Source organism: Equus caballus, chromosome 19 (genome assembly GCF_041296265.1).
Source record: "Equus caballus isolate H_3958 breed thoroughbred chromosome 19, TB-T2T, whole genome shotgun sequence".
Taxonomy (NCBI): domain Eukaryota; kingdom Metazoa; phylum Chordata; class Mammalia; order Perissodactyla; family Equidae; genus Equus; species Equus caballus.
Window position 1 is genome coordinate 15,579,896 of NC_091702.1, and position 22,154 is coordinate 15,602,049.

The 22,154-nt window shown below is 33.4% G+C and overlaps 1 protein-coding gene across 1 annotated transcript in view; it reads right to left on the bottom strand.

The window, feature by feature from the left end:
- Window positions 1-1,518: 1,518 nt before the first annotated feature.
- SI (sucrase-isomaltase) overlaps window positions 1,519-22,154 on the bottom strand; it is an 84,533-nt gene continuing 63,897 nt past the window's right edge. The window contains exons 34-47 of the mRNA XM_070242531.1: window positions 21,384-21,500; window positions 19,621-19,708; window positions 18,536-18,674; window positions 16,992-17,125; window positions 15,985-16,019; window positions 15,779-15,895; window positions 13,061-13,209; window positions 12,217-12,301; window positions 12,077-12,133; window positions 11,352-11,476; window positions 8,501-8,589; window positions 5,298-5,347; window positions 4,890-5,057; window positions 1,519-2,059 (exon numbers count right to left, since the gene is read on the bottom strand). Of these exons, the coding sequence (XP_070098632.1) occupies window positions 1,991-2,059; window positions 4,890-5,057; window positions 5,298-5,347; window positions 8,501-8,589; window positions 11,352-11,476; window positions 12,077-12,133; window positions 12,217-12,301; window positions 13,061-13,209; window positions 15,779-15,895; window positions 15,985-16,019; window positions 16,992-17,125; window positions 18,536-18,674; window positions 19,621-19,708; window positions 21,384-21,500 (1,422 nt within the window). The 3' untranslated portion in view covers window positions 1,519-1,990. The remainder of the gene's footprint in view (window positions 2,060-4,889; window positions 5,058-5,297; window positions 5,348-8,500; window positions 8,590-11,351; window positions 11,477-12,076; window positions 12,134-12,216; window positions 12,302-13,060; window positions 13,210-15,778; window positions 15,896-15,984; window positions 16,020-16,991; window positions 17,126-18,535; window positions 18,675-19,620; window positions 19,709-21,383; window positions 21,501-22,154) is intronic.

Genomic DNA, 22,154 nt, shown 5'->3' on the forward strand with positions numbered 1-22,154 from the left:
CCTATGAGCTTGTCTTTTTTGGTTTTTGGGGTTTTTTTAGATATCCCATATAAGAGAGAGCATACGGTATTGGTCTTTCTCTGTCTGACTTATTACACTTAGCATAATGCCCTTAAGGTCCATCCACGTTGTCACAATGGCAAGATTTCATTCTTTGTATGGCTGGATATAATATTACATTGTGTATATATATGTGTGTATATACACACCACAATTTATCCATTCACCCATTGATGCACACAGTTTTTTTTTCCATATCTTGACTATTGTAAATAATGCTGCAATGAACATAGGGGTGCACATATCTTTTCAGGTTAGTGCTCTCATTTTCATTGGATAAATACCCAGAAGTAGAATTGCTAGATTATACGGTAGTTCTATTTGTAACTTTTTGAAGAACATCAATACTGTTTTCCATAGTGGCTGCATCAATTTACAACCCCACTAACAGTGCACAAGTCTTTACTGTTCTCCACACCCTCTCCAACACTTGTTATTTCCTGTCTTTTTGATAATAGCCATCATCCTCATTGTTGTTGTTTTTCTAAATCCTTGTATTCTGAGTTATGAATTGTCTCGAATATTCCATTATAACAATATTCGAACTTTTTAATTACAAAAGAATTATACTAAGTTACAGATAATAGTTGATAAAGTAAATTCAAAGCAACTTAAGTGTTAAAAAATATCAGTGAGGGGCCGGCCTGGTGGCGCAGTGGTTAATTTCCCACGTTCTGCTTCAGCAGCCCAGGGTTCGCTGGTTAGGATCCTGGGTGCAGACATGGCACCACTTGGCACGCCATGCTGTGGTAGGCATCCCACATATAAAGTAGAGGAAGATGGGCAGGGATGTTAGCTCAGGGCCAGTCTTCCTCAGCAAAAAAGAGGAGGACTGGCAGTAGTTAGCGCAGGGCTATTCTTCCTCAAAAAAACCCACAAAAAACAGTGAGTACTATTTTAGACCATGATTTAGAGAGTCCTCCAACCTAAATGAATGTGCTAGGATGATTTATTCAACTAACTAAATAGAATAGACAGCAATATTTTTTCTTCTATATATAAAGCAAACCTAGGAAAAGAAATTTGGATTTCTACCCTGGACTGAATATTTATGTTCCCTTCAAAATCACACATTGAACCCCTAATCCCCAATATAAGGGTATTTGGAGGTAATGCCTTTGGGAGGTAATTAGGTCATGAGGGTGGAGCACTCATGCATGGGATTAGTGCCCTATAAGAATAGACGTGAGAGAACTTGTGTCCTTTCTCTTTGCTCTCTGCATGTGCGGATACAATGAGGAGATGGCTCTCTGCAGGTTAGAAAGAGGGCCCTCACCAGACACCAAACCTGCTGGTTTGAGATCAATCTTTATCTCAAGTTCTTGATCTCAAACTTCTCAGCCTTCAGAACTACAAGAAATAAATATTTATTATTCAAGCCAGTCTATGGTAATTTGTTACAGCAACCCAAACTAAGACAATTTCCTTTTGTAAAATAAAGAAAACATACATTGTATATACTTATGTACATTTATTTTCTCTTTTGTAATGAAATGTACATACGAAGAAATAATTAAATCTGATGACAAATGTTGGTGCATAACTTAAATCTACTAAGCATTAAAGAAAATATTGTATGTACAATTGCACAAAAATTTCACTTAATTTAAAAAATTACTTGTTTTAATTTTTGCTTAGTTATACACAAATATATTTAGTAACTAGTTTACAGTTTTATCTGATACTTAGCAAGGGTAACTAGAACTATTTAAATCCTACTAAATATGTTTAGAAAATTGAATCCAGGCTACATTAATATAATAAAATTAGTATTAATATTGAGGTATACTGTTCAATAACTTTAGATAGGTGTTATGAATATCATATTTTACACAATATAAGAAACCAATTAAGAGGGAAAATTATAAGTACAGTCAAACTTAGGTTCCACTGTTAATATCCCTTTTACAACAGGAATTGATGATGATCTTCATGACCACTTGATTTCTATTGGTTCATCTAGAGTAAAATTGTTCGGTCTCAGATCAATATTTAATATCTAAAAAAATGAAAAACAGTAATTAATTTTTTAATCATAACCATGGTTTTTTGAAATAAAGACTGTGTCCATAAATAAATGTTCTCTAAGTAAAAAGTATATACTTTTCTTTTCTTTTTCATTTTGACGAATTTTTATTCCAGAGAGTCCACAATCATTTCAGCAATAATCTCACTCAATCCAGCCATTATACAGAGGACAATGTACTCCAGAGAGGTAGAATGGTCATTAAAAGACAGTGGAATATCAAGTCTATTAATCAATTAACTTAATTTATATTACTTCACTCTTTCTCCATGACTCCTAAATATGAAGTTGCTCATAATTGCACTATATAAATCTCTATGCTTCCCACCCTCAAATATTATCCAGTCATTTATACACAAATTTAGATTAAAAATGTTTTCTTTTATGTCAGTTTCAAAGGGTTTTAGGATACTGAATTTATTATCAATGATTTCAATTTTGTGAGTATGACTTTCTTTCACTGGAGAGAATTTTGATTGGACCATACAGGGACTAATTATGGAGGTGACCAATTAAGCAGCTGTAGTCAATCATCTGTAATATTTTTATGATATGATGATTTCATTAGACTTTACCATTACTGCATTTTCTACAATATGCTCAGAAGACTCTCTGTGCCTTAGCTCAGAAAGTTTGTATTCAATCATCAAAGATGCAATATAAGAGGAAGAGAATCAATACTCCTTTACTCCTTACTGAATACCAGGCACTCTCCTTGGGACTTTATAAAATCTATTCTTCACTAAAGCACAGCATCTTAGGATTTATTTCCCATATTTCATAGCAGAAAATTTTAAAAGGTAAAACAAATCATTTTCTTAATATCCATTAGCCAGATTTGAAACTGACCCATCTTACACCAAAATATAACCTAATTCCTTTATACCAAAACTGAAAGGCAACAAGTACATCACACAGCTTCTACTACCTGCACAAAAGGCAACTTGGCGTAATTGTTACTAGGAATGTTTTAAAATTTGTATGGATAGAGTAACTAAACCATTCTTTACACACAATTCCCACACTCACAGAGAAGGGCAACCAGGAGAGAGAAGGAAATTGGCCACTCTCTCCTTTTTCCATATATCTATAAAGGCTTGTACAACAGTAAGTGCTCATGAATATTTCTTTTATTTAAATGCACAGAGAAGGAACTGCTCCATTGTTAATAGTTAAAATTAATATTTTCTTTTTGAATCATTGATGTAATAAAAAATTGTAAAAAAATTTTTCTTAATACTTAAAATTCTTTGTGAATGTGTTTGAAAGCAGTGGAACAAACTTTTCCTTACAAATGGTGTGTTTTTATGCCAAGTATTTGGTCAAAATGAGCTTGAAATAATACTTGATATGTTAAAATATCTTATTTGATGTTGTTCATCTGACTATATTTATTTTTGTAATAAAAACTGTGAGCTTTATTCTTTACCATTGTAGTAGTAAGTAAAGAGCAAGAAAATATATAAGGCAAGCTATCCTTCTTTGATCTGATTGAACAACGGGCAGTTCAAAAAAACTAACTGATTTCTAATTGTTATTGATAACAATTGACTATTCCTGGGGAATTAATTTTCCTTTTAGGGACTCAGTTTCTTGGTTTGCCATATAAGACCACTGGACTAAATCAGTGATTCCTTTACTTTGGAGTTTTATAAACCAGTAAAATTTTAAAAAGAAGAAAAATGGGGGTTAGACACTGGGTTATCAGCTATTACTTTACAGGGAATGACATTAAATATACAAAACTCTAATTTCCCACCCTTAATATAACTCAAAGAAATAAAAATATTTTAATGCCAAAGAAGCAATTAAGACTTAGTTCTATCTTAATGGGGAATCCCACTTGCCTACAGAATAGCAGTAACAAAAGGACAGGTGTTAAATTTCAACTGGATGAAATGGTCTCTCAGGTGCTGTTCAACTCTCACATCCTATAAAATCCATGAGGACCTAAGACTGTCCAAAACACAATTATTATATTTTTAGGTTGAAGTCAGTCAAACAACTATTTTGTAAATTAAATTCATCTGAAGTGATTGGTTGATTAATAGCTAGTTGCTTTCATTCAACACAAATAGGTATGTGCACAAACACCTACAGTGCAAGCAGTGCAGACAGACGTAGCCTTAAACTTGGATCAAACACAACAATTGTTTTCTAGAATACACCTTTTTTGAAATCCACCTTTACAGGACATAGTTTCACAGAATTTAGGATTGGAAGGAGCTCAAGAGATTGTTTACTTGCATATTCTTATTTAATTGGAAAGAAAAAGAGGGTCTAAAGTTATTTGTTCAAAGTAAGAAGCTAATAACTGGCAGCAACGGGACTTTAACATAAGAATCCTGACTCTTGGTTTAATGTGGGAATCATGTCCTCATCACCTGTATGTCAAATATTCATGGGTGCTAATAGATAGCTCTATTAATTTTGCAAGAATTTTCAAATATATTTTATCTGACATATTACATGCTTAAATGTAGATATTTTATTTTTGAAAAACAATAAATGTTGAGGCACTTCACCATATAGGGATAACAATGATTTAGAAGTTTAATGTAAATTTAATCTTGCTTTGATTATGTCTGGATAACTATAAAGTGGATGCCATTAGGTTGATTTGTATAACAAGTTACTAGAGATGATAATATGGGAATACATATGGAAGTTTAATTAAAATGAATAAACAAGGAAGGTCATAGCTGACCCGTAATTATGTTTCTTCAGGGCTGAGAAATATAAGACGTCCATGTAGAAGTTTTGAATAGCTCCATTTAAAAAAATATTTTCTTAGGTCACTTACCTCTTTGTCTGCTTCTTGCGTAAACTGAAGACTGTATGTATTTTCATCATATGTGAGATGAACCTGCTGAACAGGAGTCTTTCCTTTCCCCCATATGTTGATGATCCCAAGCCTCATTTCGCTTCTGTTTATGTAACCATTTTTCAATACAGTGCTTGTCAAGGTGGTCTATAAAGACAAAGAAAAAGAAGTACTTTAAACCCCTCATTTGTGCAAACAATTAAATCTTTAAAAAATATATTTCTGTTAACCAAAATGTATTTCATAGTATAGCAAATTATTTATTTACATATTTGAAATGAGGTATGTCATATAATAAATAAAAAATATGTAAGTATAAAATATGGCATAAAACATCACATATTATTTAACACAATTGCATGTAAATGATCTGACATGAATACATACGTGATTATAATTAAATTGTATCAAGAAATACAGGTCTCTTTCATAGGTGTCTGCAGAGAAAAAAAAGGTGACATATTTATATTTCCAGTAAATATTAATATATTTTGCTTCTCTTTCCCAGTCTGAAGGGTACCAAATACCATCAATGCATATCCGATTTTTCTCTAAGTTTATTTAAATTGTCCAAACACAGTCCAAGGATCACTGAAATATGAAGGATGAGTCACCAGAAAGGGGCCTAGAAGGAGAGGGTATTTGGTGTGTATGTGTCTGTGTGTGTAGAAGTCAACACTAAAGCAGTGACAGGCCTGATACCACCTTAACACAGCTCCGGGAGGGTGGAGGAAGTACAAGAATAAACAGAATTGGGTGGTGACGGTGGTGTTCACTTACTGGCCACCTCAATGATTGACAATAATAAAATATAAAGGAAAATGAACACAGTGGTAACTTATCCTAGAGTCATTTGAGGAAAAATACTCATTTTTTAGAGATTATTACAGGTCAACTGAAATCAAATCGATAAAACACACGGTTTATATCCATCTCTTTATCTAACATATGATCTCGACATATTTAAAATAAATTCTAAAAATAATTTTACAGTCAGAATTCATTAAGTGCTTACCATTTGTAAATTCTAAGTACTTTATCACACTGCTTTAAGAGATATGTTTTACTATTATTCTCACTGTATAGAAGAGAAAGTGAGTCCCAGAGAAGTTAAATAAATGGCCAAAAGTGAAACATCTAATTATTATCAAGGTCTGGAATCAAGTCCAGTTTTTCCTGACTTCTAGATTGTGTTCAGATGTAAGACCACACCATCATGCATGAGACAGAAAGTAAAAGTAGACTCAAATGCATGATTGAAACAAGCGTTAGGAAAAGCAACAAATTTTAATTCCCTTTTCCACTTATACATGCCAGCATTGTATTTGTTAATCCTCTGAAAAATTGCTTAATTTTCAATTAATGTTGCCTATGCTAAAATTAAATGATATCCTGCCTAAAACTTTTTTCTCTTTCTATACTCAAGTATGCATGGCTTACTTAAAATGCATTTTGAGGCAAAATATTTTAGTTTTAATTTTTAAATATACAATGATAGCTTAAGTTTTTCAGAGCAATTTTTCAAATATAGGACTATGAGATAAATGGAAACAAAAGTGACAGCTATTAGGCTATGAGCAGTTTTGTTGTTTTTAATGAATAAGAGAAAGATACCACATATGATCTTGGTCAAGGGTCCACATATACCTATTTCATTAAGATAAGTAAGACAAGTTAACATTTTACTAAGCCACAACTTTATTAGCCAGAATGGTCAAAATTTACTTAATTTATACAAGTTTCAAGAGAAGTTTATTTTGATTTATCTTTGATTTTCTTTGAGAGAAGAAAGAATATGGCAGCAAATAATAATATTCCACACAATTTGAATGTATTTAAAGGAGGAAATCATTTAGATGAGTACCTATCAACTAGATTGACCAGCTTGCTGGGAGAGAAAACTTCTTTGGAGATTCTAATCTAATAAACCCAGAGACTCTAAGCATTTGCTGTGTATTGCTGTTGCTGTTTACTCAAGAAATTTCAGGGGATTATTTGAAATCTTTGTACTTAATAGTGACAAATATAATAAGATTATGAAATATAACCCAAAAAGTAGATATAAAGGTCCTAAACAATTTTGAATGCTCGCATGAAGAGATCACAGAGAAATATCTGAATTATGCTCAGTTACTCTGCAGTGATGAAAAAAAAATCTGCAATGAACATTCAATAGGGTAAAGGTCATGCCAAGTTCTGTCATCTGTATCTCAGTTTGATAGGAAAACCTGGAGAAAAAATTTTAAGAGAAGCTTTGTCTTCCTTGCTGTTAGAATAAATTGACCCAATTTGTTAGATAGTAAGACTCAAAGATCTCAAGACAAGGATGCAAATTATGCATACCTTGAATCTACACCCCTGGGAAATTGGAGGCAAATCAAAGTGCATCTTACTGGGCCCTGGTGAGAAAGAAAGGCTGCAATCCTTGTAGAACCTCAGTTAATGTGTTAACGAAGGTCAGGCCTAAAAGCATAGGATTTTAACTAACAGCAGTTGATTTCTTCACCTTCTGAATCACAAAATACTAGGGAGAGGTTTTTTTAATTTTTAAGAGTCTTGCTTATTACCATTTGCTTCTTATATCAACTTTCTGATATACTTTATTTACTAACAGGGTCCTATTTCTTATGGTTGCAGAATATTAACCATGATTTACCTGAAAAGATGAACGATATGTCTTCGCTATTAATGAAAAAATCTCTCATCTGTGGATAAGTTATTTAAATTGCAGAGAAATACCCCAGGAGAACTTCAGCTCCATGCAGATGTTAGTTTTTAAGACTGAGGTTTGTGTCAAGAAAACGTTCAGAACTCCCAGCTAATAGAGCTGGCACTGTTAATTGCAGTCAGTAAAACTAATCCTCTGCTGGTGTCTACTTAACAGCATGATAATCACGTGGGAGCATTTTGCTCAAAGACAGAGTCCTGGACCTCTCCCCAAATTAGTGGAATTTAAATGGACCCCAGAATCTGCCTTCTTTACAAATACCCGAGGTGATACTGATAACAATGGTTGGCAGAGCACACACTGCCAAAAATTTAGCAGTTCAGCCTGGTCTGGAGGAACAATCATGGAGTAAATATTGATTTAAGTTTAAATCCTTAAACTTTTCACGTAAAAAAGTGCTGAATGTTAAAACAAAAGAATAGCCATAAAGTACAGAGACCAAATTGAGTTTTGTTGCTGGACTATCTCATGTTTTAGAAGCATCCTTTATGTGTCAACATGTACACGTGGAACACTGCTTTGCAACTGAATTGACCTCATACAGACTGAGTGTGTATTACGTGATTGGCATTGGGCTAGCTTTTGGGAATACAAAGATGATCGATATACAATCCTGGCCATCATAAATCTCTTAGTTATCCAGTCATTTACCATAAGGATTATTATATTTAGGATAGGAAGAAAGTCTTTAAATGTTTGCAACTATTTTTTTAAGTTGATTCAACCATTTATTAAACTGTTTTAGCTTTGAAGAATATTATTAGCCTTTTATTCAGCTTCCATAGTACATTAATAGGCAACATAAAAGTAATGTGAGATAATATGTCATCAACTACATTTATCTACTAAATGGAACACTCACTTATAGTGTCTCCATCATCCCAAAACAGAGATCCTTGTGCTGTATGATTGTCATCTGCTGCAACGATGAGCCTCATGTAATTTTGTCGACTATAAGAAAGAAATATAACTTTACCAATCTTTAGAGAGTAGCATATGTCTTGTTATCATATGACATTCATATAATTATCCAAAGGAACACAAATAAGAATATCAATCAACGAGAATAAAAACTGTTTTAGACAAAGAAAATTAAAGGACTTTACTTTTATTACCGAGTTAATGGGAATGACGCAAACCTTAAAATACTTCATATTTAATAGAAAATATCATGCATATCTTTTGATCTCATGGGTTCACCTATTGTAACAAATTGGAAGTGGTCTCATTTATAATAATTAAAACCATATTAAGTTTATTGATATATGTATTCTTCTCTGTAGTAATCCTATCATTGACCATTAAATATGACACTAGTTTAGTAGCATTTTGTTTTAATCTCTTATGACTTAATCCTTCCTCCCATTCCCAAACGTAAATCACTGAGTTATCATTGGAAATTGTTAATAAGAATGTGGAGAGTAGCTAACAAGTTATAAGTCTTATTCTTGAAATGGACAATACCTCCTAAGTTTGTGCCTGCACAGGCCTATCTGTGAACTAAATGTCTGCTTCCTTGCTCATTGTACAAGTGCCTTGGTTTGTCAGTCTCATATTGGTAAGGAAGGCTTTCTCAGGTAAATTATGCTTAGCCATCTGCCATTTCCAATCACAAATTAAGGCTGTACTGCCATGAAAGTCTCTTAAAATATCCAGACTATGTAGAATTCAAATCTCCAGAGCTGCTTGATATTTTCCATGTAAAGATGTTAGCATTTCTTAGCATGAATGCATATATGTATTTCGGTTCATAGTCACTGGGGTAAAAGATATTTTATTAGTAACATTAAAAATCCAGTTTAACCCACAATTTTCCAACATAGTTAAAAATTGAGATTAAAAAGAGTTTTTCAACTTGTATTCTACCCTGTATATATACCTAAACCTGACATCCTACTTACTCTACCCTCTTACACACACACACACACACACACACACACACACACAGAATGGCCTCTCTTCCTCTGTCACAACAAAAAGATTCTTCAAGGCACAACTTATGAATGCTCTCCTCCATGAAGCCCTCACTTCTCAGATATAATCATTTTTCTCCTCTTTACTAGATACCAAGATAGAAGACTGATAGAAATGGCTCTGGGTGGTTCCAGGAGATAAAGTCTATGCACACCAACTGAGGCTGTGAGCATGTAGATCACCAAGAGAGTGGATACAACTTGAGAAGAGAAGAGAAACAGGGACTGAGTGCTCTAGAATCTCAATGTCTAAGCCAGGAATTTAGGCAGTGGGAGTAGAGACTCTGTGACTGGTATGAGAGATTCACCCTCACGTCAGTCACAGGAGACAGTGGACACATGATCCCAGGTAGATTGGACATATTGCTGAATGAGACAAAGAGAATATCAGGTAAGGGGTCCTGAGGCAAAGAAGAGAGGGTCTTAGTTAGATGATCAGTTATGAATGGTAATGGATAGAAAATCTGAGTTATCTTTCATATTTATACAGGACAAGGCTGCTAAGAAACAGTTCTGGGGCTGGCTCCGTGGCCGAGTGGTTAAGTTCACACACTCCGCTGCAGCAGCCCAGGGTTTGGATCCTGGACGCGGACATGGCACCAATCGTCAGGCCACGTTGAGGCGGTGTCCCACATCCCACAATTAGCAGGACCTGCAACTAAGATATGCAACTGTGTACAGGGGGTTTGGGGAGGTAAAGCAGAAAAGGAAAAAAAAAAAAAAAGATTGGCAACAGTTGTTAGCCCAGGTGCCAATCTTTAAAAAAAAAAAGAAAGAAAGAAACAGTTCTGGTTCTTCTGTGGACAGAAGGGGACTTAGAAGTTTGAAGGAGTAGTGATACGGTCAATAGATATCTACATTTTCATAGACTAAAGTGAGTTACAGACTATTTCACAAGACTGACAGGGAGGCAGAAAAAGGGTAACAGAAAAGATGGAAAGAGAGAAATTTTCTGAGCAATATCTGCTTAAAGTCTATAAAAAATTTCATTAAAAAATCATGTTTTAATAAAGTAAATAATATTTCTTTTCACGTCAGAGGCAGGAAACACAAGGAAAACAGTTGCAGCGGTCATTTAAAATAAAAGACATTTATTTGTTAATACCTTTGCATATTTATACAGAGGACATTACATTTCAGTTGGTATTTTCGACTGAGAAACTTACTATAAGAGGGAAAATTATGTTGGAAGATAGTTTTCCATGAGTTTCTTAAGTTTCTGTATATCTTGCATACGGAGGCACTGACAGTTTTTCTTATGAACTATCTTTCTAAAAGATGTTATTAAAGTAAACAGTATTGGAAGACAGTGCAGTGTGTGTTTTTTAATTAATTTGAAATTGTTTTTACCGTCCGGTATAATAAAGATAACATCTCCCTTCAAAGCAAAGAATGGACAAGTTTGCTTACAGCCCATTATAAAAGACTGAGTGTCCCTAAGCTTGGAGCTCCTCAGCTGAGACACAAACCTCCTGCATGTCCAGCATCCACTTGGGCCACTCCATGTCACCCTGGTGAGACTTGGGGGACAGGAAAAACTGAAGCAAACAAGAAGCTCACGTTTCTTGCAATGCCATGAGTAAGAAAGACTTTTGTCTCTGACCCAGCATCCATGGAACTGAGGCAGGCTAACTTGTGAGCTTGGAAATAGAGTAAACTCTCAGACCCTTTCTGGTTTTTGACAATTCTAGCATGATGTATCTCAAAATTTAATCTGAGCCCTGTAAACACTTTGCGTACCTGTAAAATGTGTTTTGAGCAGGCTCTTGACAAGGTAGGATGTGACCACCACGGACATGTAGGTTTATTTTATCTAAAGGAGCATCAAATACATGAAAATTTCCTCTGAAACCAATATCTTCGCCCTGGAAATGAGATAGTTGGAAGGTAGAATAAAAGAAGCAAGAAGTATAATCATCAACAATATTGATATTTGAGGGGGCACATTTTTAAAATCAAATGATCTACTTTTCAACTTAAAAAATAATAAAAACACCTTTATTCAGGAAATCATGTTGTTTAAAGCATATATTTAGTTCTTAGTTTACTGATAGCCTTGAAAGTAATTTACACTACTTGTTTTGGTGCTGCACACATGCAGAAAATGTATGGGGTTTTGAAAGGTCACAAAAGCTATTCCTGACTTGCCATCTACATTATTCTTGAAAGGACTGCATTACCTTTAATGATCATTTTGCATATCCAATAGAAAGCACTGACCTTTTAGCATATAATGTGCACTTTCCATGTTTATTTGGTAAAATAAATGAATAACTATATAACAAATTATGGCGGAATAAATTAACTCTCTTTCACTGTCTTAATTTGCTTCAGCTGTAATTAGCAAGAAATATCTTACTCTTTTTAAGTGGAAAGTAAACCAAATATGTCATTAATAAACAGGCTAGACTCAAACTGTTACCCACTTCTGTTAGTCAATTTCCCAGAATTCCTTAGTTTCTTACCGTATGGTAATCAAACCACCGAGCATTAGGGACATAGCCTTGTACAACGTCAACATTCTGAAATTTAAAAATACAGTCATTAAGAACATGAAAATCAAGAAAAAATTATTTTGTGAACAAAATTATGTGGTAGGACTTACAGGTTCCATTACAGGGGTAACCATAAATGCCGGGCCCCACAAGAACTGCTTGAATATATCCCAGGTTGGCTTTTCATTAAAGAACCTTGATAAAATAATTACAAATAGTTAAATCAAAGAACTTTATCTCTTCGAATACTATAAAATAATTATTCAAATCACATTTTGCAATACGGACTTTTGTGGGTTGAAATGAAAACCAAACTAACAAAAATTCAAAAACAATACTGTCACTTGGAATTCAGTGTGCAGTAGTACAATACTTTATGAGTAAATCTAGACTACAGCTAAATTTCCTGACAAAATGCAGAGAATTGTGATGGACAAGTAAGGCCAACTGAATGAGCAATCTCCTTTGAAGAGAACTCACAGAGGTACGAATATTAACCTTGCTTGGTAGAAGATCAACAAACTAGGAAGCAAATATCATAAACACTGGGAGAGAACTGTGAGACAAGTGTGCTATAAGAATCTGGAAGAAACTTGATTTATTAACTGCTGTAAACTTTAATTTAAATTCAATCATAGTATAGAGGTAATATTACTTATGTCCAAGAAAAATTACTCAATGAAATTAAGGTATGTAAATCATCTAGAATAACACCTGGTATACTGTAGTTATTCCTAAGAAAAATTATTAATTTTTAATAACTGATTATTGTTTAATTTTAATAGCATATATTAGTCTATTAGATTTTTGTATGTTTATTAACCCAAAACATATACTAAAATAAAGATGAAAAATTTTCCAATTTAAAATATTCTGTGTTGAACTATAAGAGATTAGTGAGTAAATTAAATGAAAGCTCTCTCTCTGTAGTAGGAAAACAATTTTTGCACTTACTCATGCAAAAGGGGTCGGATAACAGTGCCACCTTGAACATGAACTTCATGCAACTGTGTATAGAAATAGGGCAATAAAGTGTATCTAACATTTAGTATATCCCTTGACATTGCAGCAAAAGTTTCATTCCAGGAAGCAGGATCTTGTCTCTGAAACAAAGCAAAAAGAAATGGTGAATGGTCATAAACTCTTGTCCTTGTTTAAATCATAACTTTCAAACACATATTTGGAGAATCACAAGTAAGAAATAGTATTAATTCACTGTCAAGTGCTATATACTTTCTTCACAAAAATCTCATGCAATAATATTTATATCTCATAAGATTGAGAGTGAGCACAATATTAATATTTTAATAAGAAAAATGCAAATTAAGCCCATGACTGGATTTCGTTTTGTGAACATACGTAAAGAGCAGTTCACATTTGAATAGGTGACATATCCAATTATGGTGATACTCAGTGTAGGGGTGAAAAGTCTAGGAGAAAAAGAAATGCTATACAAAGTGGGCTGAAATAGAGACATGCAGAGCCCATCATGGTGACCCTGCACATTGTGTGTTCTCATGAGAAATAAATAAATTAGAGTACTAAAGAATTAATAGCATAGGAGGAAGAGAAGACCTAATTAATGTTGAATAAAAGAAAATAACATGCCCAAGTCCGCTTTGGAATACAAACTTCAGGTAAAAAGACTAAAACTGGTACTGGAAAGATTAAAAGCCTGTAAAAAATGTTCTTACACTTACAGGTTAAAAAAATAATAGATAAGGAAAGTGATTTGTATTTTATATTTCAATTTGTACCAGGGGAACAAACAAAGCTGCCACATAAATTTTTTGTTGATATCGACAGGAATGGGGCCCTTAAGAACTCTGCCATATCTACAGATTCCAATTTTTTTATATTTCAGAAGCAAGAAAGCTTGAATGATGACTGAGTGTTATCACTGTCATATGTAGTGTTAGAATAGGCAACAACTTGAAAATAAAATGGTCCAAGAACCATTAAGCTATATCTGATCCTATTGTTAACTAGTTCCAAAGTCAAGAAGAGGCAAACATCGCATCTGCTGCTTATTAACTTCATTGATAATAGTTCAGTTTTAACATGTTGATACACAAACTTAATTCTAAACCATACATGCTAAATTCAATTATATTACCTCATAACTAAACTTAAGTTGAGGCTTCTGTTCCAGCAGATTTTTACACTTTCCTTCCTCCATTTCATCTTCTCAAATACTCCAGCTACATTCCCATCTTGAGGTCTTTCATTATTTCCCCCATCTGGATTTCTCCTCCTGCATATATTTACCTTGATTGCTCTCCCTCACTCAAGTCTCTGCCGTAATGTTAATGTCACTTCATTCAAGAGGACCTCCCTGAACACCCCTTCTAAAACAGAAACCCCATAAATCTCTATCACTTTAGCTTACTCTATTTTTCCCTCATATGCATTTATTTGTACTTGATATTACATGTGTTTATAAAATTGTGTACTATCTCTATCCTTCATACATTATATGATTCATTAGGGCAAGGACTTTGTAAATATTAAAAAGTAGACTCTCAATGAACACTCGTTGAATGAATCCCTGTCTGGGTTTTTATTTATTCATGCCCCACTCTACCAATATTACAGCTTTCTAAATTGCATTATTGACAGCCAGTTTTTCTGTTAAAATATTCCTACTCCACCATATCTGTATTGCACAGTTTTCCAACTCTTCCAAATACGGTCCCGTATTATGGATACAAGTCATCCTTCAAAGGCCAGCTATGTCTACAGCTCTCCCATGAGGTGAAATTTGCTAATTTATCTTTCCTCTGCACTTCTTCACTGAAAGCCAATATCACAAAATTTAACACTTAGTTAGATATTGCCTTTAGTTGTTCAAACTTTTCCGTAATTTTTAGTATTGTCTCTCCCCACTCAAAAATTGCCTCCAGACAATTTAGTAAAGTGAATAGTTGTGCCATCACACAGAAATCAGTTCTCATGATACCCTTTTCCTTTTTTTTTCTCAATTTCTCAACTCGTTTTAACATTTGCCTTTTAAACCTGCCCATTTCATGCATTGATACTAGTATTTCAAATGACTTTTTCCCTTTTTTTTCAACGTTTTAGGGATTTTAATTAGGACATTTTTTTTTTTAAAGATTAGCACCTGAGCTAACATCTATTGCCAATCTTTTCTCTTCTTCTTCTTCTTCTTCCCCTCAAAGTCCCCAAGTACATAGTTGTATATTTTAGTTGTAGGTCCCTCTGCTTGTGCTATGTGGGACACTGCCTCAGCTGGTGAAACCCTGGGCCGTCAAAGTGGAGCACAGGAACTTAACCACTTGGCCACTGGGCCGCCAGACTTTTCACTTCTAATTATGAAGTTTGAAATTGATTTTTTTACTGTTCCGCCACAGTTTGGAAGAAGTTCCAGAGACAGTGTCCCATCCCCCATCCCACGTTGCCCCCAATCCCGCTACTCCAAAATTACATAGAAGAACAGTAAGTATGCCAGCTAACAATGTTGTGAACCCAAAAGTATAAAGAAGAGTAAACCAAGTCAGAAAATTGACAAAGTGATGGGTTCAGGTATCCTCAGTAAATGTAAAGCGGTTCAAAGCATTCCTCTGGAAATCAGCCAGGTAGGGTGAATTCTATTCAAAAACTTCTAAGTTTAGTGGGGAGAAAGGAATGAGAGTAAAAGAAGTCATTACATACTCTAGTATTCGCAATGTTGTGATTTCTTGAGTATGGATAAAATGCTCCAAGTTGCATCCAGCGGGCACAGAGCTGATATTCCGTATCATTGAAGAAACCACAGATATCTGCTCCAGTCTAAAATATATTGTTATATTTAATCAATTTTAATGGTTTGTTTTTTAATATTTACAAGTTATGAAGATAAAAGGAACAGAGCTACTTACATACGATATTCCAAAGAGACTAAATTCCATCATACCTAAAAAAAATTAGGAAGGAAATTTTAGAAAGCTATTTCATTTATTTTGATATCTGCTTTTTTTCTATTTATGAAGATGTTGTATTTCTAATATCAACCTATAATTCAATGAAGCATTTTTCAGGTTATTAATATACTTCTATCATTTCTTCTTATAATAGTCATACATTTTTTACTTTATAGTGTTAATGACATTTGTAAAAATAAGACACTCTACCTTTCCTTGACACTTTCAAGATGACATATTGAGAGCACAAAACTGTTATGAATACATTACAGTATGAGAAGAAAGTGGTAGTGGTTTCCTTGGTTTCATTTTTTTAAAATAAAAGGTTGTCTCTGTAATTATTTAACCACAGGCCTCATTATTTGAGACAAATTGAATTATCCTTACTAAATAAAATCTTCTGAAGAATCTTCTGCTCTTCTTTTAAAGGACTATATCTGAACACTAAGTATTTTCCTTGAATCCTAACATAAATAGTAATGAATTTTTAAGACTAAATCTGAAACAGAAAATTATGCATTTCCCCTTTAAAATGATAATATCTCATTTACTATTTATGCAACCATTGTGAGAAAACTCTTTCAGAATTTGGTTTGAAATGTTTCAGTCTTTAGTATCTGTGAGTGATTCTTATTCTCTATAATCTAGAATTTCTACCCATTTCTATTCTCAGCCTAGATGTTATTTTTCCCAGCTCCTGACCTTTCCAAGAAGGAAACTGAGACAAAAAGGGATGAAATTATTTTTTCAAAATAAATTAGTTCTATATCATTAGTTTCTACCCAGCATCCCAGATCTTGCTTTCTGGCCCACTGTCTTGTCATGATGCTATTTGTCGTACAATAGAAGCCAAAAGCATATTTCTGAGAAGTACTTATAAAGTATATTGAACTAGCACCAGCAAAAGTGAATATCTAATTAGAAAACTCAAAAGAATAATGATAAAGATGGTGACGCTCACATACCAATGATGGATTTGTCCATATTGTCCCATCGTGCATAGTTGTCTCCAAGCCAGTGTCCCCCCCATCTTCCAGCAGTAGGATATGTGGAACGAGAAATAACAATTCCTCTTTTGCCAGTTGTCCTCTGCAATGCACTAATATAGATGGAGAAGGATCTATGAGTTTTTATGTAAGGTATTTTCTTCAGATATTTCTACTTATGACTACTTCATAAAAAACAAAATATTTGATTTATGGTGTCTATGTTTTCTCTTATTACAGCTAGATCTTTCTAAGTTACTCTTCCTTCCTTATACTATAACATCCTAACAGGCATGAAGGACATCTTTCTTCCCTTCCAACATTTACAAGAGTGACATGCCGAAGCGGCCATCATTTGCTTAAATGTAAATGTTATTTATTTATAGCACCCTTTTACATTTGTCTAGGTCTTTAAACATATAATGACTATATTTAATCTCTAAAATTTCTGAAGGAGAGTGCAACAATTTGTTTCTCATATAACTGAAAAGTGAAACATTAAAAAAGTATCTAAAACATATGAAAGGTCTATGGCTATGTGTAAATTGGGCTATTTAACTCAACATTTAAAACTTATTAATCTGTTTAATTTAAATAAATGTGGTGAAACATCTCCTGAAAACTTTTATGAAGAGTAGCAAAAGTAACATAATTAAAGAAATGTATCATGACTTTACATTAAAGGATTTTCTTCAGAAGATTGTACTGATATCTTCTTCATAATGTTATTTAAGAGTTAAAACGGACCTTCAAGTCTCTAAATACTTTTGTATATCAAATTTAGAAATTTACCTACATTTACTTTGAATTTATTTTTACAATTTTGATAGTTATTGTGGGATAAGAATTGATTCACTTAAAGTTACTAAGCACCCCACAACGTGTTTGGAACAATGCTAGATTCTGCAATGTGTTCCAAAAGTTCAATTTACTGACCTCTATGAACAAAAATATTTCTTTCAATTTCATCTCAAAAATGAATAAGTTTTCCTAATAGGATCATCAGTCAGTTCTCAAGATTTTTGTTCTTTTTAATATCTACGGTTTTATGGTAAAGTGAGGTTAGCTTAGGATATCTGTGCTGCAATCTTATGTTCCAGTAGAGTTAATTGGAACAAACATTTGTTCTGACAAAAAGGCATTGTTGAAGACCAGTTTGTTTACTCTTAAGAATGACATTTCCTAGTCTTTCTACATGATCTTAGTGTCCCTTCATTGGAATTTGATGAATAAATCTGTGGTCATTCATTCATGTAATAACATCTTAAATAATTCATGGCTCAGGGTTCTTCTTGGAATGAGATGAAAATTTAAAACAATAATACAGATGAAAGCGAGAGAGACGGAGAGAGAGAAACACAAATTTTCTAAGTGCCGTGAAGGACTAAGTTAGTTACAGAGACTATTAGGTAGGAAAGTGCTACCAGATAAGGTCAGCAGGGAAAGCCCCTTAAAGTAGGTAACATTAAATCTAACATCTAAAGGGGATAAAGAGTCAGAAAGATAGTTTGAACATTGCTTACTCATAAGTAGGTTTCACTTGCGACCATCCATATAAATTGTGAACATCGTAATGCAAAACAGACGACCCATCGCTAAGAATCTGTTCGGTTTCCATACACAAAGTTCTGAAGTGTAATCCATCAGTTCTTTTTGTGAGTTCTGGGGAAAATCAATGAAAAAATATTAGTATGTTATAAAGCACCCTTTATTGAAATGTGTATATTCTAACTATAAATTCTTTTGGAAAAAAAACATTCATCATTCTTTTAAAATATTATTGATTTTTTTAGACATTTGTACACCTTGTCTTTGCTAATTATATATGAAAAAATGGTCTGAAATTGTAACAATTGCATTCTAATTGTGACTAAAAAATATGTGAGAAATGTTACTGTATTTAATAACAAATATCTTACTAACTAACATGAACTAATAAAAACCTGAAAAGTAAGTGTACTCCTAAATGTCTACTATGCTTCATGCACATAGATAAGAAATATTGATTAAATAGATTTTTATAAAAAATCCATTTGGTAACATAAAGCCCTGGGGTTGAGAGCAGGTAAATGTTATAACACTATCTTTTGATACTTTTGCTCAGTGTTAAGATGCCTTTTTCAGAGCTTTGCCATCACTTTAGACGTTAACAGTTTATGAAGTCTCCTGACTACATGAGAGCATGAGGATGTACGCTGAAGGCTTGGCCTTTCCCTCCCAGGTCAGGGACAACCAAAGAAGTGTCATTATTCTTTCATTTTTTCCTAGTAAAGAAATACTTTTAAAAAATCTTTATGAAAGTTTGAGTTTTTCTTTTAATCTTAAAGAATATTGAGAATTTTCAAACCTAGAAAGAGTCTTAAGAAAAGAGAAGTAACAATTTCAAGCAAATATAGAAATGTATTCATATATATAAAACATGTTTCTTGATTTTTCTTCTCTAAATAGTGTTAAATAATATTGGTAATTGGTTGAAGTATGGTCCAGCGTGTAGAGAGATGGTGTGCCCTGGGAATGTGAATCCTGTTCCCTACATCATAAGGTATATAAACTGGTTAATAAATAATAATAACATGATGATATCAAAGGCAAAGCAACAATATTGTACCTGGGAAATAAGGTGGATAATTTAGCCCTTCATTTCTGCATTGATTAGTAGTTGTTCCATTTACAAAACTTGATGGCTCATTCATATCCTTAAAAAAAGAGAGAAAAAGTAAACAAAAAGCAAATTTAGAACATATATTCTCAAAAGAATGAATTCAGAGAGCCAATAAATTAAAGTAGCATATTTGAATAATAGCACAATTACAATTCTAAAAAGCAAAAATAAAGGGCATCTTAACAATACTAAAGAATTTAGTTTAGCTCAACGTTTCTTAACTTTTTTATAATGCATGCCTCCTTTTGAAAAACATAAAATGTCCTATTGTTCTCTGTGGATATGATATACATATAAAAGTGAATTGCTTTCTAGACATAAAATTAAATTATAATACTGTATACTCCCCCAGGTCCTCCCACATCCTTCCTCCATTCCTCCCCAGAACCTTGTATCCATTGCTTAAAAAAGCAATGGTTTGTCATTTTTAAAACCACAAGATATAGTTTACAAATACAGAAAAGTTCAAAGAGTATCTCTATTGAGCACACATTTTAGGATCTCAGTAGCCATATATAAAGAGACCATCATCTAAATATATAAATTAGCTACCCTTTAAAGGTAATTCCCCTACCTGAAAAAAAGGTTTTCTTTTCTGGATCAACCTATCATTCTTGGGATATATTCAATGCAATCCCTTATGGTATATAAATTTATACATCAAACAAACCTGTATTTCCCATCAATTAAAAAAAAACTCTGCTTTATACAATTTTATATCCTCAACGATTGTGCATAACTGAACCTCTATAAAGGTTTTTTCAATTAAAAAATAACTAAATTAATGCAGATATGTTGAAAAATCAATGGAGTAAGAAATGTCACCTCCAAACATCTAGAGAAGTGTTATGTAAAATCTCCTGTATTAAATATTTACTTGTGGTAAAGTGTATTCTTTTTTATGCTATCTCAAAATTATATTATTAAAAATATTTTTACAATTTTAAAGTTACACCTAAAATTAGGAGATGGTTTGAAAGATAATTTTGCTAAATTCATAACAGATTTTGATTTCTTACACAAAAGACTGACAGTTGAGTGTGAGATTTACTCATCCATTGAAAGAAAATAAAGCGAAGGTTTATAAGTATTTATGAATGGTTAGAAAAAAGAGGCTATTTTGGTTCCTTGGCCAAATTGAAAATATTCAACTTTAAAATTCAGGAAATAGTATCCGTACACATAAATTGAATTGTTAAAACTCTATTTTAGCAGTCTTTTACATAAAGCAGTTCTATGAAATTATGAACTTTCACAAAGAGTACTTCATTGACATTATTAGACTCTAGTAAGAATTTTGTATAATCACTACACAATTAATAACTTAAAATGTAAATTTCTCAGATTTGTGACAACATGGATGGTCCTTGAGTGAATTATGCTGAGTGAAATTAGTCAGAGGGAGAAAGTCAAATACCGTATGATCTCACTCATAAGTAGAAGATAAAAACGACAAACACACACATAGCAATGGAGATTGGTTTGGTGGTTACCATAGGGGAAGGGGGGAGGGGGGAGGACAAAAGGGTTGATTAGGCTCACATGCGAGTGGATGGACTATAATTAGTTTTTGGGTGGGGAACATGATGTAATCTACACAGAATTCGAAATATATTATGATGTACATCTGACAGCTATATAATGTTATAATCCAATGTTACTGCAATTAAAAAAAATAATGAAAAGTATATTTCTCAAATTTTACTTACAATCCACAACCCATCAAACTTCATCTTGTTATTGTAGAAATCTAAAATTTCCTTTGCCCACCACTGTGCTGTGGAATTCCTGAAGAAATCTGGAAAAGCTGCATGAGCTCTGGAAGCCTGTTAAAACAAAATTCAGACCCTCATGTAGAAAGTCATAAGAGAGAGCACATGTTGTAAGTCAGACACTTATCTGTCAGATTCACAAGCTGTGCACAAATGATAATGAAGGCAACCTGATTTCAACTTTAATTACGTGAACATATATGATTTTTTTCCAACCACCCCAGCAGCAATGGGGAATAAAAAGAGAGAGAGACATACATGGAGCAAGAAGAGAACTGCCTTGGGGTCATATATGGATTGTAAAGAAACAGTTCAAAACACATAGAAAGATATTTTCAATGCGTTTTAGAATGATAAAGAAGGGGTTTTTTTTTTTCCATTTCTTGAGAGCCATATACTGCAGGTTTACTGTTGCGGAGCATGATGGGGAAGGAAAGGGCCTTAGTTTAGCCTGCTTTTCCGATAAAGAAAAATTTGCCTCCCAGCTTTCCGCCCTTCCAGAACCAATATATACTCTCCCACCCCCACCAACTGTTTCTCTTTCTCTCTCACATCTAACCCTTCTCACCCCAGCAGGGAAGAGGTGGTTTACTGCTTTTCCTACTAAGAAAATTCCCTATTTTCCAGCCTACCCATATAAATCCCAAGGTTAGAGTTTGTGTGTTAGTAGAAGATTGACCTGCAGGTAAATCAACTGCCTGAAAAACA